The sequence below is a fragment of the Pteropus medius genome, unplaced genomic scaffold, assembly GCF_902729225.1.
Source record: "Pteropus medius unplaced genomic scaffold, Ma_sr-lr_union100, whole genome shotgun sequence".
Lineage (NCBI taxonomy): Eukaryota > Metazoa > Chordata > Mammalia > Chiroptera > Pteropodidae > Pteropus > Pteropus medius.
This window is the reverse complement of record NW_024349801.1, coordinates 4,055,496-4,073,245: the sequence shown is the minus strand read 5'-3', so window position 1 is coordinate 4,073,245 and position 17,750 is coordinate 4,055,496. Positions and strand designations below refer to the sequence as shown.

The window sequence follows — 17,750 nt, the reverse complement described above, 5'->3', positions numbered from 1 at the left end:
GAATTAAAAATCGGGCTTCAGAGACTGCAATGAGAAATCAGCCCGACTCATCTAGTAACCCGGCTCCAGGCTTTGTCTATACAGGCACAGGCAGGTGGAGAACAGCTAGTTTCCCGTGTAATTCGGGCTCCAAACAACGTAGCGGGAATAGCACAAGCGGCAGACTTCGATGTGCCTTTTTCCGCCTAACGTTACTGCATAGCCTTTGGTATCCGCTATTTCCCATTACCCATGTGGACGCGTCTCAAACAGTCTTGCACCCTTCAATGAATATCCCGGTTTTGCAGGGGGAAAAACAAAACAAAACCGTTGGTCGAGACTCCCCAGCTTCATGGGCCTTAGATTCCGATCTAGGCATCACCCTCTAGCGGCAACCTAGGTCGCATCCAGAGTCCAGACCCTATGCTCCTCTTCCCTCCGTGCGTCCGCGCGGCAGCGGTGTCTGAAACTGGACAGTCCCGCCACAATCCAAGCGGGGATGTGGGGCCGGCGACACGCGCGGACTTTGTTTTCAGAAGGCACCTCCGCACGAGCGCGAGTCCCAGGTGCTCCTGGGTGGCCCGAGTCCCCCACCCCCACCCCAACCTCTCTGTTCAGACACTCTCGGGAGGCTGAATCTGCCCCTTCAGCTCCCACCGAGGCCCGGCCAAGCGACTGAGAAAGGGGCACTCACTGCCCCCACCTCTCAAGACCCTTCCCCAGACCGAGAGTTCTCGGATTTGCAGCACGAGCGTCCCCAGCCCCGGAGCCTAGGGGCGTGCCCCCTCGTCTGGGATGGTCGAGGTAAAATAAAGACCGCGTTCACCCCAGCAGAACCCATCATTAGCCCAAACCGCGGTTTAAATAATTGTTTCGTCGCAGAATGAGAGCAGCTGTAACCAGCAGGGGCTGCCCGGGACCCTCCCGCCGCCGCTGCCTCCAGGGCTTCGGTGAATGCGGAGCCACATCGCAGCCAGGGTCCAGCCCTGACCCCCAAGGGTGGCGCACACAGAGCCCCGCGGGTGCCTGGTTCGCGCAGAAAGAAACGTGTCCTGTGCTTCCTGCGAAAGTCAGATGCACCGTCTCGGCCGAACGCAAGCCCCTCGCCAGTTCTTTTCTGGGAGGCAACGTAAGGAATGCTCGAATCAGACTCTAAAAACCAGTGAGTCTCAGCTGCTTTTGAAAGAGAGAAAGAGAGAAAGAAAGTGAGGGGCAGGTAGGGGTGGTGAAGGGCAACTACCCTGAAGCAAAGTCCTTCAGAAAATGCTGCTTTGCAACAATGCGAAGAAAAATGTGGGCGCGGTGGCAAAGGGGCTGTTTGGACATCTACCACTGGGCGCTTTAAAGAGCAAATTTGACTTCTAACTGAGATAGTTTTCATGGCGAATGAAAAGGGTCTTAGCCAAATTTGGGCGGTGGGGGTGGGGGGAGTGACCCCGTGGAAGTGCTGCCTGCAGCTGCCTTGTGGACTCAAATCATTCTCAAACGTTAACAGCGAAAAGGGAGGTGGGAGGAGAAGCAAGATAAAAGGGACCTTGGGAATATAACAAAACGCTTAAAATATTATGCTTCTTAAAAGAGCGGGTCTTACACATCTTCTCATGTCAGGGATAGAATGTTGCAGGTAATTAATTGCTATTTGTTAAGAATAATACCCAGGATAAGAATTCATCAGTGCTGGGGTACGGAAATGCAATGCATGGATGAAAACGAAATGCCCCAAAGAAATTTTTAAAAACGAACCCATGCTAGGATCTGTGTGTCATCAAATTGTTCAAAGATCGGGTGTATCTCCGGCGCTGAGAAAATATTTCTCAAAATAAAAGGACTAGAAAGTTTGAGTGACGACATTATGTTTTTACCTTCGTTTGATTTTTAAATTCTGCAGAGCGGAAAGCCGCTCATGGGTAACAAGGTGAACACCGAGCGAGAGGAAAAATAATAGTAAAAAAAGGACAGAGCGCTTATTAACGCGCAAGGAGTTCTCTAAGCCTCAGGTGTGGGAGCAGGAGCAGGGTGGGGACTTTGTAATCGCCCCAGGTAGAGACCTAGTGTCTGGGCAGGTCAGGGACCGCCATCTGAAGAATTGCCCCTGGAGGCCCGCTCCTGGGGGACAGGGCCCCGGGGGACTCCAAGGGTCTAAGCCAGGGGCTGCGCCAATGCCTGCGTTGCCACAAGTCCTCCTGCCCCAAGGTTGCGCCACAAAAAGAGTGACAGTCAAGACTGTCCCTGAACACCCAGGGAGGAGGCAGTCCCGGGACCGCAGGAACCCAAACCTCAGCAAGTGGTAGCCTCGTGCGGAGAGGGGTCCAGGCCACCACCCACCCTTCCTGGCATTTCTCAGAAAGTGGACTGTTGGGGAACAGTACTGGGAATCAGGGGTGCGAGTTGATGGGGCTTCCCACCCTCACCCCGTGGTGGGGGGGTATAAGGCAGGACCCACCACAGGCTGGAGGCTGTTATTTTCCCATTACTCCTGGGTGAAAGGTGGGGTGTACTAAGCAGAATCTCTAAATTTAGGTGTGTGTTGGGGGTGGGAGGGTGACAGTCTCTCCTCTTCTTTCTGGATTTATCAATAACAGCCCAGAGCTGGGACCCCACTGCACCCTCGCCCTCGGGAGGAGGGAGGCAAGTGTTCTACAATTGATCCCACATTTATGAGCCCTCACGTCGTGCCCGTGCTGTGCCATGCTCTCCCGTCTGTGAAATGGCCCAGCAACAGCAGAGCACTGGCTCACAGATGATGCTCAGTAGTTCTCTCTGACGATAACGCTGTTCTTATCGAGTCTTTATGCAGCTCTAGAGCGCAGAGACGCCTATATTTTCACCATCATGCAAATGAGAAAGGGGGTTCAGAGAGGTTAAGAAACTGTGCAGAGGTCACACAGCAGATGGGTCAGGGAGGTGGGATTTTAACCCAGGTCTTCGGCAGGCTGGGCCCTGGTCCAGAGGGCCACCCCACAAAGGTAGGCAGGGAGCCCTTGAGGGGTTCTATTGACTCAGGGACCAAGCCTGGCCTGACTGGAGTGTATGTATGTGGACGGAGCACACCTGAGACTTCATCAACCTTCTGTGCGTCAGGAAGTCCATGCTGAATAACCAAACGACTCAAGGAAGCCCCCCTCCAACCCGAGAGGAGAGTCTGCTCCCTGAAGTCAGTGGCAGGATTTTGAGCTACTTTTCTCCGTCCACACTGGGGAGGGAGGATTCACTGGTGGCAAAAACTGAGCCCACAGGGGAAGAGACTTTTCCAAAGACCCTGTGGACTGATTCCCCTATTTTTGTTCACTCTACCAAATCCTTGGTCCTGTCAGGCCAAGTCCATAGGCCAGGCCCCCACAAGCTTTCAGGGACTGCAGGGAGAAAGGCATAAGGAAACTCATCCCCCGGCACCCCAAACACTGTTATGAAGCACCCCCACTTATAACAACCAGGCCAACAATTATTCATCTAATCCTCTCGACTACCCAGAAGGAGGGACCGTCACTATTCTTGGTCGGAAGACGAGAAAAGCAAGGCACAGAGAGGTAAGCCTATCAGCCCCTGGTCACACAGCAGTGGACCCAAGTCTCAATCAGGCAGGTCTCAGGCTCCTAATCGCTCTCAGGTTTGTTTGTTGTTTAACAATTCTGCCATGATTCACATTAATGGTCCCCCTCACCGGCCCCCCAACACACACACACACACCATCCCCTCAACCAGACTCTACACAGGGCACTTCTACCGTTTCTTCTCTGGTGCTCAGGCCAGCTCTGTGGATGAGTACTGAACTTATCCTCATTTTAAGTTAAGGAAACTGAGGTACCTAGAGGTTAAATCACACTGGCCACCCTCCCCGTGGCTTCCCAGGGCTTTACTCAGAAACACTGAAAAGGGCTCCCACAAAGACCCTTCCAAACTCTTCTGGGAAAACGCCACACCGGGGCTAAATGGAAGCAGGTCTGGGACCCACTCCCAGGAGAACTGGACGGTGAGAAACCTCAGTGTCAGCAGCCACTGCCTGCCCAGTGCCTAGAGCCCGGGAAGAAGTCTGTCTCCCTCCCCCTCTCTGTCTCTCTCTTCCTCTCCTTCTCTCCCTCTGTCTCTCTTGGTCTCTCTTCCTCATTTTCTTTCTCTCCTCTCTGTCTCTCCCTCTCTCTCCTTCCCTATGGCACACAGTCCTCATTCCAGTCTGGGGCTCCCAGCCGTCACCAACCACTATCTTCTAGGTGCTGCCCCGCCCAGCGCTCCAAGAGACTCTGTCCATCACTGAGTCCTCTCCGCTGCCCATCCCCAACTTTTCTCTCTTCCTCTCTCTCTCTCTCTCTCCCACTTTCCCTTGGCTTTGCTCTCAGTCTATTCGTGTCTCTCTCACCTTGATGTGCAAACTTCTGACTCTCTCACCATCTGTGTGTATCTCTCTCAGGGACTCGCTTTCCATGACTCTGACTCTAGGTGTCTCTGGATTCTGATGACCCAATGTTGGGTCTCTCTCTGGGGAGGGGGAGCGTCTCCGTGTCTCCAGGCCACCCGTGCCTCTCTATTCTAGTGCACAGGGCACACTGCCCAGTACCCTACCCAGCTCTGTGTCACCTCCACCCATATCGCATACACACAAGAGCCGGCTCTCCAATAAATTGTGCAGAAACAGGCCTGGCAAAACTGTGCAAATCCACACATGTCCAAGTGCAGATCTTTCCAGGGGTTTCTGGGGCAACCCAGCTGGGACAAAAGGACTCAATCAGATTTGAGAGAAAGGCATGGGAGGGGATGTCACCTCAGGCAAGTAAAGCCCCTTCTTCCCTCCATCCCTTCCAGAGCCTTGCAGTGGCTGAGCAGATTTTGTTTTTTTTTTCTCCTAAAAATAATACACGTTTTCATTTTCAACACACTCTACATGGGAACAGACAGAGCATTACCAGCTCTGAAGAGAAACCGACGGGCTCATTTTGAGTGTGCGCACTGGCAGGTTTAGGAGAGCAAATTGCTGCTTTCGATTAAGCCACAAATCTGAGCACGTCCCCCCTTTACATCTCCGCTTTGTTTGGCCCTCATTTCCCCGATCTCACTCTGTTCCTACTTCCTCTTCTTCGTGGTTGAGTGCGTGTCTGTCTTATTTTATCTCTCTGTCAAATCTGAGAAATAGAAAATACCTGGCCCTTGAAATTGAATTTGTATTTTCCTTTTTTTTTTTTTTTGAAACTCAGAATTCTTTTTCATTTTCTCTCTCTATACTGCCCCCCATCCCAGAGGGCTTCTTTCCCCTGGGAGCCCCACCCTCTGAGGAAGCGCTGAGCAACCACAGTCCCTTTCTGCTACATCTTTTAGGCATCACTCCCTCTCCTTCCGTGTGGATCCTTTGCTCAGAAACAAAATCTGGCGCCACACGCACCCCCTCACACACAGCCCCATGCTGGAAGGAACATCTTCTTGCCATCTTTCTGAGCACAGCTGTCCAGGCAGCGGGGATAAAAATATCAGATGCTTCAGAGCCTCTGCCTCTGTGGGAAGAAGGGGCCAGGCATCCGGACTGGAAGCTCCAGGACGCTCCATGGCCCCGGAGCAGTCTCTGTTTCTTCGAGCAGCATGCACTGCTAATGCCAGAAAACTCCCAAAAATCTCACAGGGGAAGAGGGCTGTAAATTCCTGGGCTGCAATGTTGTCAAATATTTCATTGAAGAACGTCATGGAAAATTCGTGCTTTTGGGTAAAAGGGCCAAATGAGGGAACAAGCTCGAGCTGCAGCAGCGTGAGCATGAGTTTTTCTTGTTTTTTTTTTTTTTTCTTGACCAAAATATGAACCTCTTCCTAATGTACAGCTGACAGGGAGATGGACTGCCAGGGCCCCGTGCAGGAACAACCTCCTCCCCCGCTGCTCCCCAGGTGTGGCCCTGGCGGTCTGAACAGGTGGGTTTCCCAGCCCCGTGTGTGCCAACGGGGTGTGGCAGGGCTGGGCAAGGCCAGGGGGTGCTGCCTCTCTTTCCTCTTCACCTGAAGGTACCCCCGTGAAGAGTCTCAGAGGGCCCCAGAATCCAGTTTGCTACTGACAAGAAGGAACAACGGGACTGCCGTGGTTTGGAGTTTAGTTGGGCAGCAATGGGCACAAGAGAGGCAGCACTCCAAAACTTGGGTGTGTGGCTCTGACCAGGAGCATTCCCAATGGCCCTGATACACGCAAGCACTGGGGCTCCCCAGGATTCAGGGTTCCTTCTAGTGCTCATTCTACACACATCTCTTGTCACTGCATCTTTTCTGCGCCTGCTGCAGATAGAAGATCGCAGAGCCTCGTGCTCACAGCCTCTCAAGACCCACAGAGAAGGCGCGTCGGCCCATGTCTCCACACCACTTCAAGAACTGCCCACCCCTGAGCACAGCACAAGGAACGCAGTTAGCATTAATATGATGCCTAAATGGAGGGACAGGGGAGGGAGGGAGCAGTTGGGGGGATCGTTTTTATGAACAGGATAGATGTCTAACCTATGTACTGTATATTTGAAACTACTCTAAATAAATAACATAAAAAAAAAAAAAAAAAGAACTGCCCACCCCTGCCAGCATGACAAGGTATGTGAAAGCTTTTCTGATGCTACAAAGATAAAGTAGGAGAGTCACTTGGCTTCCCTGGGACCTGAGATCAAAACAGAGCCTGCCTCCCAGGGTTATGGTCAGGGTTTCCTGAGCTAGCGATTACCTTGAGGAGTCTCAGAAGGACACACAGTCAGACCTCAGTTACCGTTAGCTGTGTGGTCTTGGCATTTTTATTATTGCGTGTTAGATTGCATGCAAACCTGACAGCCTTCCATTCATGTAACCATAGTCTACTGTAAACCCACTGCCTGAAGCTTGGGTGGAGAGAGTGTCCTGGTGTAGACCCCTCTCCTTGCAACATGCTGTACCCAGAATGCACACTGCATTATCAACACATTTCCTGTGATGTCCTGTGCCCACGGACACCGAATTGTACATATTTTACAATGTTCATATACATTCATTATGTCATGTATGATATAACCTATTATCTTCTACACACACCGCACAACAGTCCATGTAATTCTATATTACATGGCCCTCAGAGCCTACGATATTCTGTGTCTGGATTCCATTATGTTGTACACACCCCCAGACCATTCCATGTGCGTAACCTGTTATACTATACATAGCTATAATGTTCCGGGTATGGAACACCTCATATTGCACTCGAATATTCTGCATACATAATACGTTACATTGTTTATGTCTTAAAATATTAATTACACATGAAGCACCACGCCGTACCTATGGCCTATAATGTTCAGCTCAAGAAATGCGTCTTATTTGCACACCTCATGCTATTCTGTGCACAATCCTTACCCTGTACACCCACCTGACGGTATCATGCCTGCCAGGCACAACTCAGTGTCTCTTTAGTTCCACAGTTCTCGCCCTTCTGCCAGCTGGCACACTTGATACGTGTGCATATCTAGAGTTTGCAGAGAAACACCTCCCTCTTTTGTACACAGATCATTTTATGACCAGGGGAGGGAAAATACCGTCTCTCCTCCTGACCATGACATTTTTGCCCACAATCCCCTATCCCCAGGGCGCATTTCCACCCACACATTTCATCCCAGTTCCTCCTGGCCTCCCTACTGATGCCTCCAAGCCAGGTGGCTTCCCCTACTGCCCAGCTCCGACCATCCTCTGGTCTGGGGCCCAGCCCACACTACCTTGCGTCGCCTTTGGACATCGTCTGAAAGGGGTTCAAGGGAGCAGAGCAAGGGAGGCGCTGGCTCCGTGCTAATGCAGAGCTGGGACAGCGGCGCGGGCAGGGCGGCTGCCCTCGAGGTGGGTGGTCGGCGGCTGCCTCTGCCCCCACCCACGAGGCCGGCCGGCACAATCCGAGCTGGATCTGGTTCCCTGCTCGGGTTACCACGCACTCTCAGCCCGGGCGGCTTCACTTAAGCAATTAGCCAGTAAAAATACCTTGGGCTTGGGGAGTGGGAGACATGGCAGGCCTGTCTGTTTTTACACCCGCCCCCCCACCCGCATTTTGGGATTCCTGGGGCTGGCGATGGGGCGCAGATTTGATTTGGGGTGGGGGGATTCTTTACGGATTTTTACGCTGAGCAAAAAGCTGCCACATCCCAGTCTGCATTTTCTCCAACTGCCCCTCAAGCTGGGCCCCAGGGGTTTTGTTTGTTTCTGTCTGTTTGGATAGCCTAAGTCTCTCTCTGTACAGTCTTGTCCAATGCTCACAACAGCTCTAAGTAAAAGAGCTGATCCATTATTTGTTCCATTTTTTTAGATAAAGAAACGAAGTTACAATATGGGGATTATAGCTAATAATACCGTATCATATCCTTGAATGTTGCTAAGAGAGAAGGTCTTTAATGCTTTCACCACACACACGTACACAAATGGTAACTGCGTGGAGGAATGAGGTGGCAGCTAACTACAGTGATAATCATTTTGCAACATACAAATTTATCAAATCAACACATTATGTACCTTAAACTTACTCAATGTTATGTTTCAATTATATCTCAATAAAGCTGGGGGAAAATAAACCAATTGACAGCCCTTACTCCCAAAAAAGATGAAATTAAGGCACAAACAGCTCATGCAACACTCGTCCCTACATGGTGGAGGCTGGATTCAAATCCTGACCACAATTCCAAATCTGCAGGCACAGGGTCTCTGTACTGTCCTCTGCCCACACTTACCCTATGGCTGGGGCTTAACCCCTGGTCCTGCAGTTAGACCTGGGTTTGTATTCTGTCTCTGCAGGGTGACCTAAGACATGGGGTAACCTCGCTGAGCCCCATCTGTAAAAGGGAGGGATAGTACTGACCTGGTAGGGGCTTATGTAAAGATTCAAACAAGTATCTTTGGGGTGTTTAAACTAGGGTCCTGGGTTCATAGATGGGAGGTCGTGGGTTCGCGCATGGGCTCCCACTGATGGTAGGTTCAAGGTGTTTGGTGAAACCTTGAAAATCATTCTACAAATGTCCCAAGTATATATGCCTTCTGAGGGGAGGGAGTAGGATGTAGTTTTCAACAGTTTGTCAAAGGGATTCACAGCCCAGAAAAAAGTTAAGAATATCTAAAGGGGTGTTAATAAGGTGATGATCAGCACCTGGACAAAGTCAACAATTGCTAAGTCCTAGTAACATTGTGTTTGTGGTCTCTCTATGCCCTTGGGCCTGGGAAGCCAGGGGCATGCCAGGCAGCAGAGCATTTCTAAAGCCCCCTCTCCACTCCCAGCCTGCAATGAGGCATCTGGGAGAGTAAAATGCAGTGATAGGCTGTCCTTGTGGGTAGAGAGGAAAGATAAAGAGGTGTTTCCTTAACATCATTGACTGACCCAGGCCAGGTCCTCACTGGGCCGGTTTCCCCACCTCAAAAATGTTAAGGTCAGGGTTGGACCTCTCGGGGCATCTGAAAAGCTGAGAGCTTAGTCCTTGGGCACATGGAGAAGCACCCTTGCTATGGCTGCAGTTTTTCCCGGAATTGAAGGAGGTTCCCCCCAAAATACGGAGCTGGGAACTCATTCCTCCTCCCTTTCCTCTCACACTCCCACCTTTATCTCCTGCCTGGGTGGAGATGAGGGGCTGGGGGAGAGCCTCCATCTGCCACATTCCTGAGGCTCGAAGGCCAACTGGGCTCCCTTTCCATGGGCAAGGTAACTTACTGCTGTCCTTCAAATGGAAAGTGCTATTCGCTCTCAGAACCTGAGAGGTAAGTGGAGGCCAAGTGGGGGCTGACTCCACACTCCTTGCCCAGAAGGCAGAAGCTCCTTCACCCCAAAACACACATGGCCCCCAAGGGAACCAGTGAGAGACAAGGATGTGCAGGAGGGAGGAAGCACGGTTTGGGGGTTAGCCAAGATAAAATCTGCAGCCCCTCGGAACTGGAGAGGACTTCAGAGGGAAGAGGGCTACTGGATAAAGCCTCCCGCCCTCCCCCCACACACAACATCATGCTCTATAGAGACCCTTCACTCTGGAGGTGCCCTGTCAGCGAAGGAAGACCGAGAGAAAGGAAAGCGTTCCTATCACTTTCTGGTATCCGTGGAGAGTGCCGCACCCCTGGCTGGCTTGCGAGCGGGCAACCTCCCCCACTCTCTTCTCTAAAGGCCAGATGTGCTCCCAGCAGCTGGCGGTAGCGACCCCTTCTCGGGAACTTCCCTCCCGGCGCTGCCGGGGCCTCCTTGCCTGCAGCTGCCGTTTGGCGGGCAAGTGGGGGGGGGGGCGGGGATGGATGAAGAGAATGTGAGAACGCGGGTGTGCGTGGACGTGCACGCGCGCGTGGAGTGGCCGTGAGTGCGATTGCGTGTACATGTGCTGCTGGCTGTGCGTGGGCGAATGCGCACTGCACAAGTGTATGCACGTAACCGAAAGTGTGTCATCAGCGGTGGGCAGGCCTGTGGGTCGGTGAGAGGGCGGGGGGCACCTGAGCTGTGCGCGGGGGTGTTCGCTTCGGGGACGATGTATTAGAGGCGATGCACAGTGCTCAAGGCGTCTGTGGTCTGTGGACGCTGGCTAGGCTGTGTGAAGTAAGGATGGGTCTGCCAGTGCGAGTCTACCTGTGCGAAGACACAACCACACACAACGCAGTCACGTCCCACACTCACCCTTTCCCTAGGCGGGCTGGGCCGGGAAGCCAGGCGGAAGCGCAGCGCAGGGAAGGTGACTATGGTCTCCGCGAGCGCGGCTCCGCCGAAGGCAGCGATAGCCGAGCAGACAACGCCCGCCAGCCGGCAAGCCCCCCAGCTCCTCGCAAGGACGTGCCAGGCGCCCCAGTGGCGACGAGGTGTCTACCACCGAGGCTGGCGGCTAGTGAACGAGGAAGGAGATCAGCAGGAGACAAGGAAGCCAGAGAAACGCAAGATGCCTGTGAGCTTTGAAAAGCGCTGCGGGCCTCTCTCCGAGCCCGGCACGCACCTCTCAACCAAGCTCGCGCCTGGGCAAGGTGTCTTGGCTTCTCACGATGACCCGCAAAAACACTCTTCGCCTCCCTTCAGCCTACCCAAAGCCCTAGCGGGGGGGCGCGGCCAGGCTTGGTGCCCCGCAGCCTGCGCGCAAACAGCACTCACCTGGGTCCCTGCTTGCCGCGTTGCGCCCAGCTCCTGCACGGTCCTGCGCTCGGTGCCATCCCACCCCAGTCCTAGTCCACTCCCCAGTGCTATGAGGTTGGTGGGGGGAGGGGGAGCGTGCGTGTGAGCCCTCCGCTGCGGGCGGCTAGGCACGTGAGGGCCGCCGGAGACCGCGCTCCCCACCCGCGCAGACTGCTTTCCGGAACCTGGCCTGGCGCGCAGAGTCAGAGGCGGCGGCAGGCCGAGCCCACAGGGGCATTAGGCCAACACCACCAACCCCCCACCCCCGCCCGCGCACGCGGCATTCTCTATTATTATTATTAAAGAATCCCTCAGAACATGTTTACATTGAGCCGTATAAACTTCCTGCCAGGGCCTTTACCATCTAGAAGAAATCGGAACCTGCTCTTGGAAAATGGGGACACCGGCGCTGCAGGGCCAAATAGGCGGGTTTTCAGTGAGTGTGTGTGTGTGTGTGCGCGCGCGGGAGGGGGGTGGTCAACTGAGCTAAGTGTGGGTTCAGATCTGAGCTTAGCTAATGTACACGTAAGTGAGAGCTGGTGCAAATTTAAGCTCCTATGCGTCTATTGTGTGTGCGTGAGTGAGCGCACGAGTGGGCGCGCACATATATGAGCACCGTGGGCGTGCGTGGAAACGCACTCATGGGTGTGAGTTTGCATGTCTGAGTCTAGTAACTTCGCAGGTTTGCATGTGCATCACTGGATGCATACGTGTGCATGAGTGCACGAGTTCATGAGTGAGTGAATGAGCGGGGCCGCTTGTCCCAGGACCTGTACGGTTTTGGTTCCCCAGGGCCAGCCCTCCTCACTCGCTCCCGCTCGGCCCGCGGCGCCGCAGACAAAGCTGCAGCGACCTGCCCTGCGCTTTCGTTTTTCGCCCGCGCTCGGCTCCGGCAGCTGCCCGCTCGCTCGCGAGCTGCTGGGCGAGTCCGAAAAGTCCCGAGCGCGGCGTAGTTCTTCCCGGGGCGGGGAGAGTGGGGAGGCGGTCCCTCGCGGGAACTTACGCCCGCTGGCCGGGGGGACCCGTGGCCGAGCCGGGTGTGCCCGCGATGGACACGACCTGGCGGCCGTTGCCGCCGCTGCAGTTGCGATTTGCCACTGGTCTGCATTCGTCGGGGAAGGCCCGGGACCCGGGGTGCGTTTCCCGCCGCGCGGCCGGGGCTGGAAAGGCGGGGGCCTGCGCACAGCGGGGCTGAACCGTGGGCCGAGGGCGCATTAACACTTGCTCGCCAGGTTGGTGGAGGCGGGGCGGGTTCTGCCAGCGGCCGCTGGGCGGGGAGGGTGGGGGCCCTTTAAGCGCCCACCAACGCGGAGGCCCGAGGGGGGCAGGGAGGGGAGGGAACTCCTGGAGGGTCTTACGCCGGCCGAGGAGACGCCGCCGAGAGAAGATGCAGTGAGGGCGGCCTCCGCAGGACTCGTGGAGCCAAGCACTGCGGGTGGTGGGGACCAAGCGCTGCTCCCCATAGGGGCTCACTGCTGCAGGCCCTGGAGGTGGTGCCTCTCCCATCCCAAAAAGCAGTGTGTAGCGGGGTGGTGAGGGGGCTTCCTCGCAGCCTCCGCCCAGGCTGCAAAGGGGCTGCCCTCAGCCTTAGCTCGGCTCCTTCCCTTGTGGGAGGGCGAGAGGGAAAGAGGGAGGAGAGAGAGGTGGGGGAGGAGGGAGCTGGAGAGAGAGGGGGGCTCTGCGCCAACCGCCGGCGGATCCAGCAGCTCCTCCGGGAGGACTGGCGGGCAGGCGGGGGAGGGCGCGCCGAGGCTCGCTCGGGAGAAGTGGCCGCGGATGACGGCAGAGGTGCAGCCAGCCCCGCGCGCGCAGCCCCCTCCCCCTCGCCCTCCTCCCCCCCCTCCTCCTCCTCCTCTTCCTCCTCCTCCTCCTCCTCCCCGCTCGTCCGCGGCGCAGAGCAGCGGCGGCAGCGGCGGCGGCAGCAGCCACCCGATGTCTTCAGCGTCCGAGAAACAGCAGCCACCGCACGGCGGCGGCGTTGGCGGCGGCGGCGGGGGAGGCGGCGCGGCCATGGACCCCGCGTCCTCTGGCCCGTCCAAGGCCAAGAAGACGAACGCCGGCATCCGGCGCCCCGAGAAGCCGCCCTACTCGTACATCGCGCTCATCGTCATGGCCATCCAGAGCTCGCCCACCAAGCGCCTGACGCTCAGCGAGATCTACCAGTTCCTACAGAGCCGCTTCCCCTTCTTCCGCGGCTCCTACCAGGGCTGGAAGAACTCGGTGCGCCACAACCTCTCGCTCAACGAGTGCTTCATCAAGCTGCCCAAGGGCCTCGGGCGGCCGGGCAAGGGCCACTACTGGACAATCGACCCGGCCAGCGAGTTCATGTTCGAGGAGGGCTCCTTTCGGCGGCGGCCGCGCGGCTTCCGAAGGAAATGCCAGGCGCTCAAGCCCATGTACAGCATGATGAACGGGCTGGGCTTCAACCATCTCCCGGACACCTACGGCTTCCAGAGCTCGGCCGGCGGCCTCTCGTGCCCGCCCAACAGCCTAGCGCTCGAGGGCGGCCTGGGCATGATGAATGGCCACTTGCCTGGCAACGTGGACGGCATGGCTTTGCCCAGCCACTCGGTGCCCCACCTGCCCGCCAACGGCGGCCACTCGTACATGGGTAGCTGCGGCAGCGCGGCGGCCGGCGAGTACCCGCACCACGACAGCTCGGTGCCCGCCTCCCCGCTGCTGCCCGCTGCGGGTGGGGTCATGGAGCCGCATGCCGTCTACTCGGGCTCCGCAGCCGCCTGGCCTCCCTCGGCCTCCGCTGCCCTCAACAGCGGCGCCTCCTACATCAAGCAGCAGCCCCTGTCCCCTTGCAACCCCACGGCCAACCCCCTGTCGGGCAGCCTCTCCACGCACTCCCTGGACCAGCCCTATCTGCACCAGAACAGTCACAACACCCCAGCTGAGCTGCAAGGTGAGTGGGGAGGCTGGGCGGTTCTAGTCCTGGGGAGGTTGGACATCTGTGTGTACACTGCGTGGAACCAACCCCCCAAATTGACTCAGTCCCCCAAATTGCTGACCGCCCCCGACGGAGAGCCTGCAGACACTTCTGTGGGGTGCCAACCCCAATACTGCAGTGCTTCTCAGTCCCACCTCCTAGTTTGAAGGTCGACTGATTTGGGCCCCCTGATTTGGGCTGAGATTTTCGTTTTTCTTTTTCTGTTCCAACTCCAGTCTTCTGGCAGTCCAGAGCCCAGCCAGGTAGGCCCCGTCCCCATCAAAAAAGACTCAGACCCCAATATTCTAAGTCCTTTCTGGTTTCTTAGGCCCCCTCACACCTCAGCAAGTTCCCAGGATTAAGCTGAGGCCCAAACTGGGCCAACTGGCTCACCATCCTGGGGTGGTTGCTCAGAAAGCTACCGGCGGGGAGAGCCGCCTCTGCTCCTTGCCTGGGCAGAACGGAAGAGTTAGGCCCAAGGCTGCCTGGGCCTGGTGCTCAGAGAGTCAGTGTCCAGCCTTTCAGGGAACCAGGTCTGGCCCTGCAAATGTCGACTTGGGGGTATGTTGTGGTGGCAGAGGTAGAGAGGAGCTGCGGCCAGGCCCAGAGTGAGCCGCAGAGTCACAGGCCTCACAGACTCTTTGTTTCTCAGGATCCAGGTTTTCGGGTCCCCAGGTGTCCTCTCCCCAAGCCTCTAAGAAGATGCAGAACCATTTCCCCTCCTGAATTCCCATCTCAGCACCCACCAGCAGCCTTCTGGGCCTAGTTCTGGAAAGGGCATGGAGTGAACTAAGCAGGGTCCTGACAGGGGTCAGCTGTCAGCAGCCTGCAGGAGGCAGGAGCCTGGCCTGGGGGCTGGAAGGCCACTTCTCCGCGGGGGGCGGGAGTCACTCTGCTTGGGCTGCTTCAAACTCTTGGGCTCCAGCTGCCCTGTTCTCCAAGGGGCACGTCCTTTGAAGAAGCTACTCTTCACCCCGTGATGGCTCTGGGCTTCCCCGCTCCCAGTGCCTGCCTCTCGCTGCTCTGAGGCCTCCACAGCCTTGGGGCTGGGAAGTGGCTTCCTCGGCGCCAGGCCTCAGGCTGACCAGGAGGTGGAGGCCTTCAGGACCCTCCCTGGCGTCTCCAGGCCCGTCTCAGCCGCTCTCACCCCTTCCTCTTCAGCTTCCAGAAGCCCCCGGTCAGGTGTTCAGTGGCCAAGGCTGGAGAGGCCCAGGAAGCAGTGGGAGCAGGAACGGTCGCTGGTGTCCCGGGATCTTTCCCTGGGGCATACAGCTCGGGGCCAGGAGGGACTGAGGGTCGGGAACTTGGGGAGTCTGTCTGCGGGCAGGCGGAGCGTGGTGGGGGGGAGGGCCTGCGCCCCGTGGGAGGTGGGCAGCGCTGCTTCTCCTCCTTGAACTCTGGCCTCTGGCACTTACTCTTTACTTTCCCTCCTCTCTTGTCACCTCCCTCGCAGGCATCCCGCGGTATCACTCGCAGTCACCCAGCATGTGTGACCGAAAGGAGTTTGTCTTCTCTTTCAACACCATGGCGTCCTCGTCGATGCACTCCGCCAGCAGCGGCTCCTACTACCACCAGCAGGTCACCTACCAAGACATCAAGCCTTGCGTGATGTGAGGCTGAATCCCGAGGGGCCCTCTGGGCATGGGCCGCCCCGGCACAGGGACCCGGGAACCCACTGCAAGAAACTGCTTTATTCTCGAGGTATAACCGTCGGCAGAAGACAAGGGTTTGACCCCTCTCCAATCGGATTATTTGGAAAGGAATCCCCAGGGCAAAGACTTGGCGCAGTGGTCGGCACCTCCTCCCCTTCTCCCTCGAAAATTTAAAAAAATGGTGGCAGTAGGGCCTGATCTGACTGCAGCTGTTGGTAGAGAAATATCTATTTTTGATCCGATTGAAACCGGCTGAGAAGGTGCTGTGTTGGGGGAAAACCCTCGACATCTAAACAAAAATTCTGCTGAGGTCTCTCTTTTCCCTCTTCTCTTACTATGGAAAAGGTGAGGGGAGATTTTTTTTTTAGAAGAAAGGCAAACGTATGAGACCATCATTATCAAATACTTTTATTTTTTGGTTGAGTATTTATCTTTTTATTTTTAACTTTTTTGGAAAGAATGTCCTGGAGTGCGCAAGTCTCTTTTTAAAGCCGTCTTTTGCAGGGAAGAGGAGGAAGAAGCGGCATTCTCCCTCCCCACCTCAGAAGTCTTCCATCAGCCACAGGTGGATCTTTGTGCCGACAACTTGCATTTCTGAAGCCACTGTTCGTCTTTAAAAAAGAAACTAGATGGAGCTCAGAAGCGAGCGGCAACCCGGGCCTCTGCCCTTCCCCTCCGCCTTCTTCTTCTTCTTCTTCTTCCTTCTTCTTCTTCCTTCTCTTCAGTCTTTTTGGTTTTGTTTCCAGTTTTATTTGGACTTTTTCGGTGGGTGTTTTTCTCACGAGACCTGGCCGTCTCCCGACCTCTACTGTAACTTTCCGGTGCGAGAGGGAGGCGAACGCAGCGCGGCGCGGGGACGGGGCAGGCCCGGCGAGTGCGCCAATTCAGGATTGCGGTGACGCAGAAAGGTTAAGGCACTTTTTAAAACTATAGCAAGGCTCATCCTGTTATTTATTCTTTCTTTCCCTAATAATCGAAACACCGCATAGGCTCCTCCGTTTATCAGTATTAATGGTGTATCTTTGTTGGCAATATTTGCCGCGTAGAATTTTTTTTTTTTTTTTAGCTATCCATTGTAAATTTGAAACAAAGTCCGATTTGTGTAAAAACAAATTTTCATATGTTTTATATAAATATATATAAAATGAAGGACTACCCCGCCTTTTTTTCTAGTATTTTGGCTGCTGGGGTGCAGCGTTTGTGACACGTATTTTAAATTTCCTTCTGCACTGTATAAAATGACAATTTGAGGATGTTTTGCCTTTTGTGTATTTTTTCCTAAAAAAAAAGAACAAAAATAAAAATGTATAACATTTGTACATGGCCTTAACATTGTATCAACTAGAAATAAAATCGCATGAGCATTTTATTGGGATTGCAGCATATCTTCCAAACCTCCAAATGCGGACAGAAACTGGCTTGGGATAGTTAGTCTTTTTTTTTTTTTTGTATTTAAAATATGGGTGATTCTGAATACTTCCTTTTCCTTTTTTTTTATTTTATAGCTAATCCTCTTTTCACTCTTCATTTCACATTGGAGTGAAATCTGGACATGAATAACTATTTTTCTTGGCTTCTGTTTTTTAAGAAGAGCCCTCTGCCCCTCTGTCGTTTCTCTTTTTAAAGAAATAATTGAATGTTTAAAGAACTATAATCTTCCTTCTTCCTTCTCTGGGAATCATTCTCTCTCTCTCTCTCTCTCTCTCTCTCTCTCTCTCTCTCTCTCCTCTCTCTCTCTCTCTCTCTTTCTATACACACACACACACACACATATGTATATATATATGTCATGTATGTATAGATAGTATACATATATACATATATATACATTACTTTTGTCACTCCAAGACCAGTTTGAGTTTTACTTTCAGACTTTACCGTTCCAATATTCTAGCTGTTATAAATCATGAAAGAACTCTAAGTTTTCTGTAGTTTATTGGGGGGGGGGGTGCCCTACACTTGGTTTTCCCCAATCCAGAAGCAATTAAAATTTATGCCAAAAAGGGTGGTTGGTGGGAGAGCAAGGTGATAGGTAACATTTCCCCCTAAATCATTAGAAGCGAAAAATATTTTTAAAAGCCTGTGTCTCCTGCTGATCACCGTCTTTCTA

The 17,750-nt window shown here is 54.4% G+C and overlaps 1 protein-coding gene and 1 long non-coding RNA gene across 3 annotated transcripts in view; one reads left to right on the top strand and one right to left on the bottom strand.

The window, feature by feature from the left end:
• LOC120622925 (uncharacterized) overlaps nucleotides 1-11,358 on the bottom strand; it is a 32,178-nt gene extending 20,820 nt beyond the window's left edge. For both annotated transcript variants that reach the window (XR_005658596.1, XR_005658595.1), the window contains exon 1: nucleotides 11,033-11,358. This is a non-coding gene — a long non-coding RNA (uncharacterized LOC120622925). The remainder of the gene's footprint in view (nucleotides 1-11,032) is intronic.
• Nucleotides 11,359-12,375: 1,017 nt separating this feature from the next.
• Nucleotides 12,376-17,009, top strand: FOXF1 (forkhead box F1). The gene is made up of 2 exons (XM_039888734.1): nucleotides 12,376-13,964; nucleotides 15,442-17,009. Exons 1-2 carry the CDS (start codon nucleotides 12,830-12,832, stop codon nucleotides 15,600-15,602), a joined length of 1,296 nt encoding a protein of 431 aa, XP_039744668.1. The 5' UTR covers nucleotides 12,376-12,829; the 3' UTR covers nucleotides 15,603-17,009.
• Nucleotides 17,010-17,750: the final 741 nt, after the last annotated feature.

What these genes read in the sequence shown, in the direction of transcription:
- FOXF1 (XM_039888734.1), top strand. Translation starts at nt 12,830, where the DNA reads ATGACGGCAGAGGTGCAGCCAGCCCCGCGCGCGCAGCCCCCTCCCCCT. An exon ending in CACCCCAGCTGAGCTGCAAG is followed by an intron (nt 13,965 to 15,441) that starts GTGAGTGGGGAG and finishes CCTCCCTCGCAG; the next exon opens with GCATCCCGCGGTATCACTCG.